The 15,993-nt window shown below is 48.9% G+C and overlaps 1 protein-coding gene across 2 annotated transcripts in view; it reads left to right on the forward strand.

The window, feature by feature from the left end:
• Positions 1-15,993, forward strand: part of SLCO2B1 (solute carrier organic anion transporter family member 2B1) — a 55,526-nt gene that overhangs the window by 16,242 nt on the left and 23,291 nt on the right. The window contains exons 5-7 of one of the 2 annotated variants that reach the window (XM_032166943.2): positions 1,729-1,962; positions 2,222-2,320; positions 4,941-5,131. In XM_032166943.2, coding sequence (XP_032022834.1) covers positions 1,729-1,962; positions 2,222-2,320; positions 4,941-5,131 — 524 coding nt within the window. The remainder of the gene's footprint in view (positions 1-1,728; positions 1,963-2,221; positions 2,321-4,940; positions 5,132-15,993) is intronic. The other variant, XM_032166944.2, reaches the window with a different exon arrangement.

Raw genomic sequence — 15,993 nt, forward strand, 5'->3', positions numbered from 1 at the left:
CTCTGTCTTTATATCAGCCCAAAGAATGGGAGAGACTCAGAGATCTCCAAACTCCCCTCCTGTTCTGACACTCCAGGCTATTCCATTCACTCATTCTTCATCCAAGACTGATGAAGTTGTGTTCTGTGCCAGGCCCTCTGCAGGGCACTGGGGACTCAAGGATGGGGAAGGCAGACATGACCTCTCTAATAATTGTTGCATCTAACATCTAGTAGGCCCCATGCCCGGGCACACTCACCACCCACCACTCTTAATATTCATGACTCCAGGAGGCAGGGATTATCATTACTTCCCCACAAGTGAGGAAACCAAGGCTCAGAGAGGGGAGGAACTGCCCCAAGGTCACACCCAGGTAGCACTACCTTAGCTGCTGTTCTGAACTGCTGAATTCTTCCGCTTCTGAATTCCTTATCTGGAGAACTTTGTTCTTTCTTTCTTTTTTTTTTTTTTTTTTTTTTTTTTTTTTTGAGATGGAGTCTCACTCTGTCACCTAGGCTGGAGTGCAGTGGCGTGAACTTGGCTCACTGCAACCCCTGCCTCCCAGGTTCAAGCAATTCTCCTGCCTCAGCCTCCTGAGTAGCTGGAATTACAGGCATGTGCCACCACTCAAGGCTAATTTTTGTATTTTAGTAGGGATGGGGTTTCTCCATGTTGGCCAGCCTGGTCTCAAACTCCTGACCTCAAGTGATCCACCCCGCTCGGCCTTCCAAAGTGCTGGGATTACAGGCATGAGCCACAGCGCCTGGCCAAATTTTGTTCTTTCTTTCATTTGAAAGATGAAGAAACCAAGGCCCAGAGTGGGTAAGGGCCTCTGTCAAAGTCACACAGCAAGTCCCAGGCAGCCTTCGTGGAAGGCTTCTTTCAGGTTCTTGACCTTGGTTCACATGGCTCTTTGCAGCCCAAGGGAGTGGCTCTCCGGGCTGGGTTGACACAGCTCAGAGTCCCAGCTCCATAAATGGAGGGCCGCAGAGAGAAGGCTGCTTCTACAGCCACATTTGGGATAATATTAGTGTGAGGGTCTCCTCAAGTTTGCTCACCAAATATTGGTGAGCTCCAGGGAACAAATGTCAGGTACTAAATTAAGAAATTCTTTTCTGTACTCTGCATCTGTGTCCCAAGCTGGCACTGAACCCTCCCCCAAAGTGAATGCCAAGGGCCCCAGGGCCCTCCACAATCCAGCCCCAGCTGCCCCACCCTGCTCCACTGTGCCTTCAGCCCTGGCCTTGCCCTCACACTTTGTGATCTAGCCATTCTGAGCTTCGCATTCTCCCGGCACGGTGCCCTTTCAAGTCCCTGGGTTTTGCCCGTACTGTGACCTCTCCCTGGAACACCCCTCCCCTCCCTCTTTTTCTGGAAAATTGTGTTTATTCTTCTGGACCCAGTTCAAACTGTACCACCTTTGACCACCCCGCCCCACCCAGAGGCCACCGTTGCTATGGCACTTGCAAATGCCTCAGCTCAGAAAGGTGGTGTAGGGCAGTTTAAGAGCGTGGACTCTGAAGCCAGACCTCCCGAGTTCCAATCCTGGCCCTGTTCCCTTACTAGTTGCTGTCTAAGCATCAGTTTCCTCACCTATGAAACGGGCGTAATGAGAGCACTCACCCTTGAGGTTTGTTGTGGGGCTCAACTTATTTTTATACACAGCACTTAGAACAGTACCTTCCCCTGGGGTAAGTGCTATTTAAGTCTTAGCTATTGTTGTAATATTTTTTCATTGTCATCTCTCAGAGGATATGCCACAGGACTTCAAGGCTTCCCTGTGCCTGCCCACAACCTCGGCCCCAGCCTCGGCCCCCTCCAACGGCAACTGCTCAAGCTACACAGAAACCCGGCATCTGAGTGTGGTGGGGATCATGTTTGTGGCACAGACCCTGCTGGGCGTGGGCGGGGTGCCCATTCAGCCCTTTGGCATCTCCTACATCGATGACTTTGCCCACAACAGCAACTCGCCCCTCTACCTTGGTGAGGACCAGTGCCATCCCTTGGCCTCTGAGGGTCAGGCCACGCTCAACTAGGAGGAATAGAGACCCAGGGTTGGGGCTGGAGATGGAGTCCCTGCCCCCTGCCCCATTTGGCCAGTAAAGGTCCAGGGAAGCCCTGGAGAGTTCCCCATCCCTGACCAGGGGAGACAGAGTGTTCTTGCCCATCAGAGACTGGGCAGGCACTGGTCTGCAGAGGGAAGACAGGGCCAGAGGATCCTAACTCAGGCTTTGTGTTGTAGGGATCCTGTTTGCAGTGACCATGATGGGGCCAGGCCTGGCCTTTGGGCTGGGCAGCCTCATGCTGCGTCTTTATGTGGACATTAACCAGATGCCAGAAGGTGAGCCTCAGGAACACATGTTTGCTAGACCCTAGCTAACTGACTGCCACTCTCATAGGAGACACTGAGCCAGGGGGCCCCGGTTCAAATCCTAGCAGTACCACTGACCTTGGGCAAGCCTCTTAGCCTCTCTGAACCTCAGCTTTCTCATCTGTGAGATAATCTCTGTCCTGTCTGTCTCCTAAAACTGTGATCGGAGTCCAGTGAGATGGTAGAGATAAACTGTAAAGTGCCATCAGATGAGGAACTGTGGTTGCCATCACTACTATTACTAGAAGTCTTTGCCTTGATCCATACCCCACCTTCACTAGGCCCTCAGCCCCCTGCTCACACATGCTGTGGGGCAGGTGGAAGAACGTACTCTCTTGCCTGTAGGGAGCCTCTGTTTTTAGGTGGAAACAAGACTTGAGTTAAACAGAGAGGACAGTGCACACTGGAGAGAACTTTTGGAGCAGAACTTGGTGACTCAAAGTATTACCCTGGGCCTCTCTCAGATGGGACATTTACTGTGACCTCTAAGAACCCTTCTAGTTCTGACCAGCTCAGAGTCTAGGAAACTGCCAGGGGCACCATTTGGGAAACAGTAGTCTCTGGTCCAGGCAGTGGTCAGAGTGGGCCAAGGAGCGGGACTGACGCTTGGTCTGAAGGTGGCCAGGAGGGAGGGGTGTTCGGGGTTCCAGGGCTCTGGAGTCCTTGGAGAGCAGTAGGGTACTCCTGTTAGAGCGTGTCACTGTGGCATCCCAGCTCCCAACTCGGCACACCAAACAGCTCCAGATGTGCCTCCTGCCTCCTGCCATTCTCACCTGCAGACTTTCTGCCAGGTCCTGGGAGCCTCAGGTGACATGTGTGTGGCTGAATGAACATGCAGACGCTGCTTCTTGTTCCCCAGCTTTTGCCCACAAGCGCCTCCAGCCAGAACAGGTCTGCGCAGCGCTGAACAGCAGCCACTAGGGACAGACCTGCCCCGCCCACTTTCCTTCGGAAGGCTGGGTCCAGAGTGTGGGCTCTGGCTGCAACCCCTCCCTCCCCTGCAAGAAAAGTCCTGGGAGTCAGGGGTTCCCTAGATTTCCCTGACACACCTCAGCTCCATGCAAGGGGGTGTGTTTTCTGACTCTGTTGACATTGTCCAGGCAGATGGGGCATCTCCACAGGCAGATGTGACATTTCTGTGTACTGACCTGCCACCTCGAAGCTCCCTTCTCCATGGGAGATTTCACAGGGTGGGCAGATCATGCCAGCTGCAGGCACAGACTGATATAAGAGAAGCAGAGGGGTTGGAGAGGTGCAAGTGTGAGCTCTCACCAGCCTGACATGGAGGCAGGGGAGATAACAAGTAAGGAGAGAATCAAGTCTAATCAGTGCAAAAGCCAAACCCATCCCCGGCTTTACAGCTACATTTGCTAAGTGCCAACTGAGTCCTCTGGTCCCTGCCTGGGAGGAAGTTAGGATCAAGCACCAGGGGAACCAGCTCTGTATGTGGAGTTGGTATATCAAGGAGCATTTGGTTTTTCTTGTTTTTGTTTTGAGACAGGGTCTCACTCTGCCCCTCATGCAGTGGCACAATCCTAGCTTACTGCAGCCTTGGATGACTGGGCTCAACAATCTTCCCACCTCAGGCTCTTGAGTAGCTGAGACTACAGGTGTGCACCAGCACACCTGGGTAACTTTTTAATTTATTTGTAGAGACAGGGCCTCACTATGTTGCTCAGGGTGGTCTCGAACTCCTGGCCTCTAATCAGCCTTCCACCTCAGTTTCCCAAAGTGCTGGGATTACAGGCTTGAGCCACTGCACCCAGCTCATTTGTATTTTTATGAAGCATTTTCGGATGCTGTGGAAATTGAAGGAGAATGTACGCAACTCAGCCTTGGGATTAAGAAGTATGATGGGAGCTTTGTGTGTTCCAGCCAGGAGGTACATCTGGGATAATCTAGTCCCAATTAAACCTAGTGGGGGATCAAAATCATCTGAGGAACTCGTTAAAGGTACGGGTTCCTTGGTCACCTTCCCACCCCACTCTGTGGTCATTCTAAGTGGGTGTTTGGTAAGGCCAGGTATTTTTGACAAACATCCCTGGGGATATTAATCATCATGAAGGTCTGAGAAACATAACAGTAATCCTAACCATTCATTTAAGAATAATAATCACAATAGTAATGAGAAGGAGGAAGAGGAGGAGGAGGAGGAGGAGCAGGTACCTATATGGCACACACTCTTCTAAGTGCTTCACATCTATTTCGTTAATTTTCACAACAATCCTATGATTTGGAAGCTACTAATATCTATATTTCACAAAGGACAAAAACTGAGGCACAAAGAGGTTATGTAGGTTGCCCAAGGTTATGAGTTAGTAATGGAATTCAGACCCAGCAGTCCACCTCCAGAGTCCATGGCCTTGACCACTGCACGACACTGCCTTAGAAGTTGAAGAAGCCAAGGCTCGGAAAGGGCCAAGGACTTGCCCAGGGTCACACAGGACACACCTGGCAGAGCAGACTGGAACTCAGGCCTCTTGACTCCCAGCCTGGGCCACCTCATGTCTCAGAGGCCAGTCCCAGGATGGTGGCTTAGAAGTGACAGCCTATCATCCTGACCCTAATGTCACGTGCTCTTCTCTTCCAGGTGGTATCAGCCTGACCATAAAGGACCCCCGATGGGTGGGTGCCTGGTGGCTGGGTTTCCTCATTGCTGCCGGCGCAGTGGCCCTGGCTGCCATCCCTTACTTCTTCTTCCCCAAGGAAATGCCAAAGGAAAAACGTGAGCTTCAGTTTCGGCGAAAGGTCTTAGCAGTCACAGACTCACCTGCCAGGAAGGTAAACTCCCTCCATGTCACCTGACTGGGTCCAGGCTCCAGCACCACCCATTTGTTCTCCTTTGTAACATTACACTTCAGCTGGGCATGGTGGCTCACATCTGTAATTCCAGCACTTTGGGAGGCCGAGGTGGTCGGATCACGAGGTCAGGAGATCGAGACCATCCTGGCTAACATGGGGAAACCCCATCTCTACTAAAAATACAAAAAGTTAGCCGGGCGTGGTGGCGGGTGCCTGTAGTCCTAGCTACTCAGGAGGCTGAGGCAGGAGAATCGCTTGAACCTGGGAGGCGGAGGTTGCAGTGAGCCGAGATTGCACCACTGACCTCCAGCATGGGTGACAAAGCAAGACTCCGTCTCAAAAAAAAAAAAAAAAAATTACTCTGCATCCCCCTGGGCACTATACTTTCTGCCTGGGCTCCATCACATCTTTCTGACAGCCTTGCACAGTGAATATCACCTGCCATCTCCACAGCTGAGGAGACCCAGAGCCACTGTTGGAAAGTGACTTACCCAAGATCACAAAGCCAGCAAGCAAGGGCAGCGCTGGGATGAGAACCCCGCACCTTTCTGAGCCCATGCCCCTCATACTAACCACTACAATATGGCCTCTGTGCTCATCACTTAAAGTTTTTGTAAATTCTGAATGTGCCATAGGAATCTTAAGAATTGGGAGGGTGGGTAGGACGGTCTGGGAAGATTTCCCTGAAGAGGAGGGATTTCAGCTGGACTTTGAAGGATGTGTGGAAGCACAGAAAGGAGAGAGGAACAGAGATTCTAGGCACAGAAACACCCTGCATGAAGGATTTGGCTGTGGAAATAAACCTGGCCCTTTCGGGGACAGTGAAGGGAACAAACAGGTATGGATCTGAAGATCAGTCCATGGCCTCCACCCTTCCAGCAGGCACAGTCTAGGGAGGACACAGACTCATGGACAAGTCACGACCGGAGTGATGCTCCAGGGGTATCTAGAATCCTCCTCCTCCGCTTTTGGGGCAGGTGGGTCTCTCCTCAGAAGAGGACACAGAGGCCCAGCCCAGTGGAGGGATTTGCCCAGGGTCACAAAGCTGGTAGGAGAGGACAGGATCATGTGAGCCACTAGGCCGGATAGCCATTCTGGGCCAGGGACTTCCAAGTTTTCCAGATACCCGCAAAAACACGAGGCCTGAAAAACAACAAATTGGCTTCAAATTAAAAAGAAAATGACAAAATAGAAACAATTTTTAAAGTTTATTTATTTGTTTTTATTTTTTGAGACAGAGTCTTACCCTATTGCCCAGGCTAGATCTCGGCTCACTGCAACCTCCAACTCCCAGGTTCAAGCGATTCTCCCACCTCAGCCTCCCAAATAGCTGGGATTACAGGCGTGTGCCACCACGCCTGGCTAATTTTGTATTTTCAGTAGAGATGGCATTTCACCATGTTGGACAGGCTGTTCTCAAACCCCTAACCTCAGGTAATCTGCCCACCTCGGCCTCCCAAAGTGCTGGGATTACAGGAGTGAGCCACCGTGCCAGGCCTAAAAGTTTAATTACATGCCAGTAATGTCAAGTTCATTAATTTTTTTAATACTTATACACATTTCATTACATTCTGAAAATTTGTGCATTAGATTTTCTCTTTCTCAAGTATGGGAGGTGGCTGTTGAGAAATCATAGACAATCATAAATTAAGTAACTTACTTGTTGCTAAGTAATTCTAATTTCAAAGGGATAATTTATAAAAATCCTGTTGAATGTTTTTGCTGCAAGACCATTTCTGTGGCAGGTTGATGCATTTGAATATGTTTGGAGAGGGTGGGGGCAGGGAGAGAAATGAGACAGCTCTGATGGTGGTTCAGGCCAGGTGGAAGCCGTGCATTGGCAGTGAGGGGATAGAGGTGCATCTGGGAGATACCCAGGTTGGGGACTGCACATAGCTGCCCTGCTATGGGATGTCCCCAAGACAGTGATGAGTTGGGCTGATGCTGGGATTGGGTGCAGCTGTCTCAGAGGCAGAGGGAAGCAGCTACCAGGGAGTGAGAAGTTTCAGGGGAAGAAGACAGTTTGGAATCACAGATGGGCCTTTCTGATTCTGCCTAGTTCAGGCCAAAGTTTCGAGAAGATGAAATTCCTAGAACTTAGAGGTGGAATGCTGTTTATAAAGGAAAGAGAGAGAGCCTATATTGCTGGTTACAGATGATCTCCAAATTGAGTCCTAAATCTGAACAGAGAAGAATGCCAGTTGAGCCATGGGTGGGATAGGTGACAGAAGCAAAGTTTAGGGGTGGGAGACCACACTGAGCTCTGTCACATGCCAGTCATGTGACCTTGAGCAGCAAGCCACTTCCCCATTCTGTGCTGCTGTGTAAGATGCTGAGGTTAGGTTCCTGGAGCAATATTCTGTGCGCCTCAGATTCTGAGAATGCACGAGTCCTTGAGTCGGAGCTGCTATGATTCAGAGACTCAAATTTTAAGAGCTGTGTCTCTATGATGCTTTGAAACCCTGGCTCCCCAGCTGTGAACCTGTCTGGCTGCCTGGATTCATTCTGTCAGCACACTGGGGACGGGGAGTGGGGAGGGAAGGGGGTGAGAGGTTCTTTAAAAAGAAACAAGGGCTGAGAACATGATGATCTGCTTCCAGCAGCTCTCAGGCAATAAATATTGATGTGGGAGGAATTGTTCCTCCACCTCCCTGAGGCTGCCTTGGCCGGGTCTGCTTGCAGTAACACCGGTTGGCCTGGCCCAGGAGGGCCACCAATGAGGAGTTGAATAAACCAGGAGCAAAGGCCCAATGAGGCTGAATTGGCTGCCAGAAATTCCAGGCCCCCAGATATGGGATGTGTATCTTCTGCAGGGCGAGAGAATGGGCAAGAGGAGAAAGTGAAGGGCGGAGCTAACTCTGAAATCTCACCAGGCGTCCCCTCCCAGGCTCAGGGCTTAGGGGTCCCCTAAATACCCTCTTAGAAGTAAATGCTGTTTTTAAAGGTATCCAGGAGATGGCAGTATGTAATACAAGAATTATGTGGCCCAGAGAAAGTTTCTGGCCTCAGTGTCTCTATCTGTCTAACGGGCAGCAGATCAGACAAGGTCTGTCGGCTCTGACAGGTTCAAGGCCATCTGCTCTAAATGGCTCACTGTCTCTGGAGAAATATGTGAGCATTTTCACAGGGGAAAAGAGGGGTGCATTGCACAGCCCCTGCCCCAAGGAGGTCTGAGAAGGTGAAGGAAGGCCAGATGCAGAGAGACGGGGAATGATGAATGACAGCTCAGGTTTCTCCCATGGCCATGATTATGGGATTCTCTGCCTGGGGGGCAGGGGGCAATAGCAGTCCCCACAGAGAAGAGTAGGACATGGGATTGGGGGAGGCCATGCAGGGAATGGGAGGGGACAGGAGCCCTACTTTCTTGCCTTTGGCTCTGTCCCTGTATCTGTGGCCTCAGAGCTCAGGTGCTACCAAGAGACCCTCATAGGAGTGACCCAGGACAGGCCTCACCTCCCTCTAGGCCTCAGTCTTCCTGTCTACAATCAGCCAGTCCCCAAGGTCCTGCTAGGCCCAAGGACTCCTGGCAGATGGCTCTGCAGGCTCTGTGGGGTAAAGATCGTCTCTTGAGGGCTCCCTGACAGATTCTTCGTCCCCATCTGTCCCTGTGGTAGTGGTGCTCCCATTCAGCCAGCAACTCTCCTGTGCCCGCCATGCCCTCTGGTCCTTCTGAGAACCTGCCCTTGGAGCTGGGTCAGGGGCTCAGAGGGGCCCAGAGAGCTACTTCCTGGCAGGCAAGCCTGTTCCATGAGGACCCCTGTCCCTCTCCAGCTTCTGAGCACCACTAGACTCTGTGACCATAGAGACGAGGAGTCTGTGTGTCTGTTATTTCTGGAATATGTCTGAGAGGTTGGGATTCTAAAATTATATGGTTTTAAAGTCTGTGTTCCTAATAGAGCTTCTCAAGTACTTACATTATGCTAAAAGTCTGTTCCTCGAATGGTCTACGACTCCCCAAATCCACATTTCCAAATGGCTGCAATTTTGGCTAAGAGTCTGTAAGCCTGTGATGTCCACTGTCACCCAGTCATTAACTTCCATGTACTTCTTTGGGAGAATAGTCAGGGATGGAGGACAGGAGTGTGAGGTGGCAATGGTCCTTAAAACCCAGGACTTAGGGCTGGTCGCTCGGGATTTGCCCAGCCAGGAGGCCTCCATTTCCCTGGGATTTTGTGTCTCCACGGCAGCATCTGTGAGTGAGGTGCTGCAGGCCTCCTAGTCCCGAGTGCCTCCTCTTTGCAGGCACTGCCTCTAGACCCCACTGCATCTCACTGATGGAGGGATTGGCCCATAGAGGGTTAAAGACACGTCCAGAGGTTGGACAGCACCACGGGCCCTTGCACCTGTCTGTACAAAGCCAGGTCCTAGCGCCAAAGGGCTGAGGAAAGGCTCCCCCAGACCACCAGGTCCGCACATAGAGCTTCCTTTAACATCAGTGGGGCTTGAGGCCCCATTGGGGCGATCTGCTTGAGTGGTTTTTTGAATTGAACCCCACAGAACCCCAAGGGTACCACCATAGGGAGGAGGAGGAGGGGTATCACCGAGCAGGGCTAAGGGCCTTCCACCCCTCTACACACACACACACACACACACACACACACACACACACTTCAGTCAGAGTAGTTCTACTATTTTGTGTTTTTATACCTGTCTAAAGACTAAATCTAAAGAATAAGATTCCAATTGGGAAAAGGGTTCTCTTCCTAAAAACCAGCTGAGCTAGTCCAACACTGCCATCTGTCAGAGGAGGAGATTGAGGCTAAAGAAGAGATGAAAGGTAGCTGATCAGGCCCAAGAGGCACCATGCGAGCTTCCTCGGTGTCTAAGGCATCCTGCAGAGGCAGGGACAGGGCTAGACATGGCAGGGGTTAGACACATGTCATGCTGGAGGCCTGCTGACTTCAGTAGGGATGGCACCATGCTCAAGGGGCTGAAGAAAAGACCCCGAGTCAGCAAACAAGACATAGGGTTTATTGAGGGAACTTACATACAGGGTGGTCCAGTGGTGGTGGGCTGGACAGAGAATCACTACCATTTGTAAAAACCATGCAGATTATATGGCACCCTCCACCTGGCAACCTTCACTTAACCCAAAACAAAGGGCCTTGATCCTTCATACATTCTGTGTTTCATGGGATGAGCCAGGGGTTCAGATGTTCTTCATAAATAAGAAATGAATCTCTGGGTTGGCCACTCCCAGATTCCTTAGCTCAGAACTCCAAATGAGGCTGGGTGTGGTGGCTCACACCTGTAATCTCAGCACTTTAGGAGGCTGAGGCGGGTACATCACTTGAGGTCAGGAGTTCGAGATCAGCCTGACCAAATGGTGAAACCCGTCTCTACTAAAAATATAAAAATTAGCTGGGTGTGGTGGCCTGTGCCTGTAGCCCCAGCTACTTGGGAGGCTGAGGCAGGAGAATCGCTAGAACCCGGGAGGCAGAGGTTGCAGTGAGCCGAGATCGCACCACTGCACTCCAGCCTAGATGACAGAGCAAGATTCCATCTCAAAAAAAAAAAAAAACTCCAAACGCAAGTTCTGTTTAGACCAATCAATCTCAGGGTATGCTTAAGAAGCTAGTACTGTCAAGTGCGTCTACCATGCAATATGGTGGCCGCACCATACCAGCCAGGCTCTGCCACTTACTAATTCTGAAATCTGTAAAATGGGTATAACCATAACATCTGCATCTCGGGGTCTTTGTAAGAATGAAGTAAGGCAAAGTGGTGAGGTGGGCAGTTCAGTGCCAAAGCGCAGGTGCAGTAAATAGGAGTGCTTGTTCTTCACATCTTTCTTGCCAGCTCTTAAGGGGAAAACTAACAGAAAAAGTGTCTTTTTTCTAAACTTATATGCTTTTCCCTTTTACATGTTTTTTAACTTTTTTATTTTTTAAATTTAGTTTTTCAACTGACAAGTAAAAATTGTATGTATTTATGGTGGAACATGATGTTTTGATCTGTGTATGCATTGGGGAGTGGATAAGTCAAGCTGTTTAACACATGCCTTACCTCACTTACTTATCTTTTTGTGTGTGTGGTGAGAACACTTAGAACCTACTTTCTTAGCAGTTTTCAAGTATGCAATATATTGCTATTAACTGGACTCATCATGATGTACAATAGATTGCCTGAACTTATTTCTCCTGTCTAACTGAAATTTTGTATCCTTTGACTAACAACTTGCTCTGGTAACTACCCTTCTGCTTTTTGCTTCTATGAGTTTGGCTTTTTTATATTCCACACCAAGGTAGATCATGCAGTATTTGTTCTTCTGTGCCTGGCTTATTTCACTTAACATGATGTCCTTAGGTTCATCCACGTTTTCACAATGACACGATTTCTTTCTTTTTTAAAGCCAAATAGTGTTCCTTTGTATATACATACCACATTTTCTTTATCCATTCATCCATTGATGGACTCTTTGGTTGAATCCATGTATTGGCTAGTGTGAATGGTGCTGCAGTAAGCGTGAGAGTGCAGATCTCTCTCCTTTCTTTTATTTAAATACATTCTTTTATTTGAAAATTTGTGTTTTTTCATTTTCTTTTTAAAAATGTTTTCATTTTTAATTTTTATGGGTGCATAGTAGGTGTATATGTTTATTGGGTATATGAGATTTTTTTTTTTTTTTGAGACAGAGTCTCTCTCTCTCTCTCTCTCTCTCTCTCTCTCTCTCTGTTGCCCAGGCTGGAGTACAGTGGTGCAATCTCGGCTCACTGCAACCTCCGCCTCCAGGGTTCAAGCGATTCTCCTGCCTCAGTCTTCTGAGTAGCTGGGATTACAGGTGCCCGCCACCATACCCAGCTAATTTTTGTATTTTTAGAGGAGACGGGGATTTACCATGTGGGCCAGGCTGGTCCCCAACTCCTGACCTCAAGTGATCCACCCCCCTCAGCCTCCTAAAGTGCTGGGATTATAGGCGTGAGCCACTGTGCCCAGCCTACATGAGATATTTTGAATTGGCATACAATGTGTAATAATTACATCAGGGTAAATGGGGTATCCAACACCTCAAGAAACAAGAAAGAATTTATCATTTCTTATTTCTTTAATTTATTTTTCAATGTATAACCTATCAATAGAATGTATCATTTCTTTGTGTTACGAATGTTCCTATTATACTCTCTTAGTTGTTGGTTTTGTTTGTTTTGTTTTTTTTTTTTGAAACAGAGTCTCACTCTGTCACCCAGGCTGGAGTGCAGTGGCACAATCTTGGCCCACTGCAACCTCCACGTCCCGAGTTCAAGCAATTCTCCTGCGTCATCCTCCCAAGTAGCTGGGATTACAGGCTCCAGGCTCCATGTTGGCCAGGCTGGTCTTGAACTCCTGGCCTCAAGTGATCTGCCTGCCTTGGCCTCCCAGAGTGTTGGGGTTACAGGCGTGAGCCACCACAACTGGCCCTGGTCCCTCTCTTAGTTATTTCTATTTATTTATTTATTTATTTTGAAACAGAGTCTCTCTCTGTCACCCAGGCTGGAGTGCAGTGGCGCAATCTCGGCTCACTGCAACCTCTGTCTCTCGGGCTCAAGCAATTTGCCTGTCTCAGCCTCCCAAGTAGCTGGAACACAGGCATGCATCACAATGCCTGGCTAATGTTTGTAGTTTTAGTAGAGACAGGATTTCACTATGTTGGCCAGGCCGGCCTCGAACTCTTGACCTTAGATGATCCACCTGCCTCGGCCTCCCAAAGTGTCTTAGTTATTTTTAAGTGTATAATAAATCCAGCTCTCTCTCTCTTAAATATACTGATTTCATTTCCTTTGGATATATACCCAGTAGTGGATTGTTAGATCCGAAGTTTCTATTTTCAACTTTTGGAGGAACCTCCATACTGTTTTCCATGATGGCTGTGCTAATTTACACCCCTACCAACAGGGTGCACGTGTGCCCTTTTCTCCACAGCCTCGCCAGCACTTGTTATCTGTCATATTTTTTATAATAGCCATTCTATTCTATTTTAATATATTATGTTGTATCTATACACATTCGGGTGTGAGAAGACATCCCACTGTGTTTGCATATGCTTTTCTATATCCTACTTGCACTATAGTCTATAAAAGGTTTGAGACAGCTCACACCACACAAAGGTACAGTACTACTACAACAGTAGGAACTAGGCTAACATTTATTACTTACTCTGCACCATGCAATGTTCTAAGATCTTTGTATGGATTATCTCATTTAGTCCCCATAACCCACCTGTGAAGTAGATATAGTTATTACCCCCATCTTATACCAGAGGGACTTGGGTAACAGAGATTAAGTAACCTGGTCACATGGCTAGTAAATGGTGAAACCAATCAATTAAGGCTAAGGAGCAGGAAAAATATGAATAAGAGCAAAAGTTTTCAGAATGAGAGAGAAAAACATAAATGCATGGACCCATAAAGATTAATTCAGTTGACAGCATTGAGCCATTTATTTGGTTCTGAGGTTTCTGGTAGCCAAAGGGAAAAGAAGCATGGCCAGTGGCATGAATCTCATTAAAAGAAAGCCGGGGCTGGCTGCCGTGGCTCACACCTGTAATCCCAGCACTTTGGGAGGCTGAGGCAGGTGGATCACCTAAGGTTAGAAGTTCAAGACCTGCCTGGCCAACATGGCGAAACCCTGTCTCTACTACAAATACAAAAAATTAGCCAGGTGTGGTGGCGCGTGCCTGTAATCCCAGCTACTTGGGAGGCTGAGGCAGGAGAATCGCTTGAACCCGGGAGGCGGAGGTTGTGGTGAGCTGAGATTGCATCATTGCACCACTCCAGCCTGAGTGACAGAGCAAGATTCTGCCTCAAAAAAAAAAAAAAAGAAAAAAGAAAGCTGGGAGTGTGTTTCATTCTTCACGGAAACTCAGCTCTTGCTGAAAAACACTCTCTTTCACAGGGTGGGAGGAAGTTAAGCACATCTCTCATCCCCGTAGCTGTTTGCCTTGGTGATATGTGAAGGAACCCGAGGCTGGCAGAGGGTTCCGTATCACCCTGGAGTCCACATTGGCTCTGTGGGTCAGGGAACCTAGCCCCTGGACAAAGCCTTCTTTTAATAGGAACTCAGCTCTCACCAACGATAGCGCCTGGATCCCTGCGGCCCCAGCAGACAGGAGGGCCTTCCATGGGCTGAGCCATACACAGCACATGGTGTCCGGCAGGCTTGCAGCAATCAGCAAAGAGCCCCCAGAGGGGAAGTTCCAGCAGTCCTCTCCAACCGGGGCTGCTGACCAAAGCAAACACAGGCCAAATGGGTCGCACTGCAATCCCTGCACTGAGCAGAGGCATGTTTCCTGTTTCTGGAGCCCGTTATTACTCAGCTGTCCTCAAAACAGATGAGGGGGCAAGCGGCAGAAATCTGTGGAGAACACAGAGTCAGGAGCTAAGGACAGTTAGGGCTCCCAATAGCCACAGAATATTGCCAAAATCTCAGCCTGGCCTTCCAAACCACCCAAGTCTGGCTCTGGCCCATCTTTTGGCCCCAGCCCCTACCCCAGCCAAGAACTGCTGTAATCAGGTTGGTGTCCCCACTGCGTCCTGCACAAGACCTTCCACCACCGTGCCTCTGCTTCAAATCTGCTCTCCCTTTCTATCTACCCAAACTCCAAAGCTCACTTCTCCCTGGATGCCACCCCTGACCACTCAGCCCCTGAAGGTCTGTTGCTCCCCTCCTGTTCCAAACCCCATGCTCTTTCACAGCAGGAGACAGGACTGAGACAGGGAGACTAGAGAACCTGGGTTTGGTTTGAGAGCCTGCTCTGCCAATAACTGCCTGGGTGACACTTCCCCTTTTGGGGCCTCAGTTTTCTCTTCTGTAAAATAGGTGCAATAATAATCCCTGCACCAGACAGACCATTGTGGGAATTAAATGGCATGATGGATATGAAAGTGCAGTGTAGCTGGGCGCAGTGGCTCACGCCTGTAATCCCAGCACTTTGGGATGCCAAGGCAGGCAGTTCACCTGAGGTCAGGAGTTCGAGACCAGCCAGGCCAACATGGTGAAACCCTGTCTCTACTAAAAATACAAAATTAGCCAGGTGAGGTGGCGTGTGCTTGTAGTCTCAGCTACTCGGGAGGCTGAGACAGGAGAATTGCTTGAACCTGGGAGGCGGAGGTTGCAGTGAGCTGAGATTGCAGCACTGCACTCCAATCTAAGGGACACTGCAAGGCTCCATTAAAAAAAAAAAAAAAGTGCAGTGTAGACCAAATAGGAATGTACACGTGGGAGCGGACGACACTGTGGTTGTTTTTACTCTTTATGAGAACAAGGAACCCAGGCAAGGAACTCAGAAGATTCTGCTTACCCTGCCCCTTCCAGATAAAAAATGTTGAGAAGTGATCAGTCTGTCCCCAGCCTGTCCTCCTGCTTCCTGGGGCAGCACTCACTCCAGCACTCTCAGCTGTCCAGGACCCTCCCACCACTGTGGTGCCCCTCCCAGACCACTCTCCCAGAGCTCAGACGGGACTCAGAAAGGAGCAAAGATTCACTGATTCTCTTTAAGGCAGCATGTCCAAAAGAAATGTTATATGAACCACATATGTAATTCTAATTTTTTTTGTCCACATGCAAAAGTAAAAGAAATTAATTTTAATAATACATTTTATTTAAACCACTATGTCTAAAATATTCTTATTTTAACATAAAATAAATAGTAAAAAATTAATGATGAAACATTTTCCTTTTTTCATACTAAGTCTTCAAAATGCAATGTGTATTTTATGCCTACAGCACATCTCAATTTGGACTGGCCATATCTCATTCCTTAGAGCCATATGTGACAGGTGGCTGCTGTATGAGACAGTGCAGCTCTAAGGTATAAATGAATAATCCACGCAGGCTACCTTACCCAAAATAATAAGACATGGTAG

The sequence above is a fragment of the Hylobates moloch genome, unplaced genomic scaffold (genome assembly GCF_009828535.3).
Source record: "Hylobates moloch isolate HMO894 unplaced genomic scaffold, HMol_V3 SCAFFOLD_11, whole genome shotgun sequence".
Taxonomy (NCBI): domain Eukaryota; kingdom Metazoa; phylum Chordata; class Mammalia; order Primates; family Hylobatidae; genus Hylobates; species Hylobates moloch.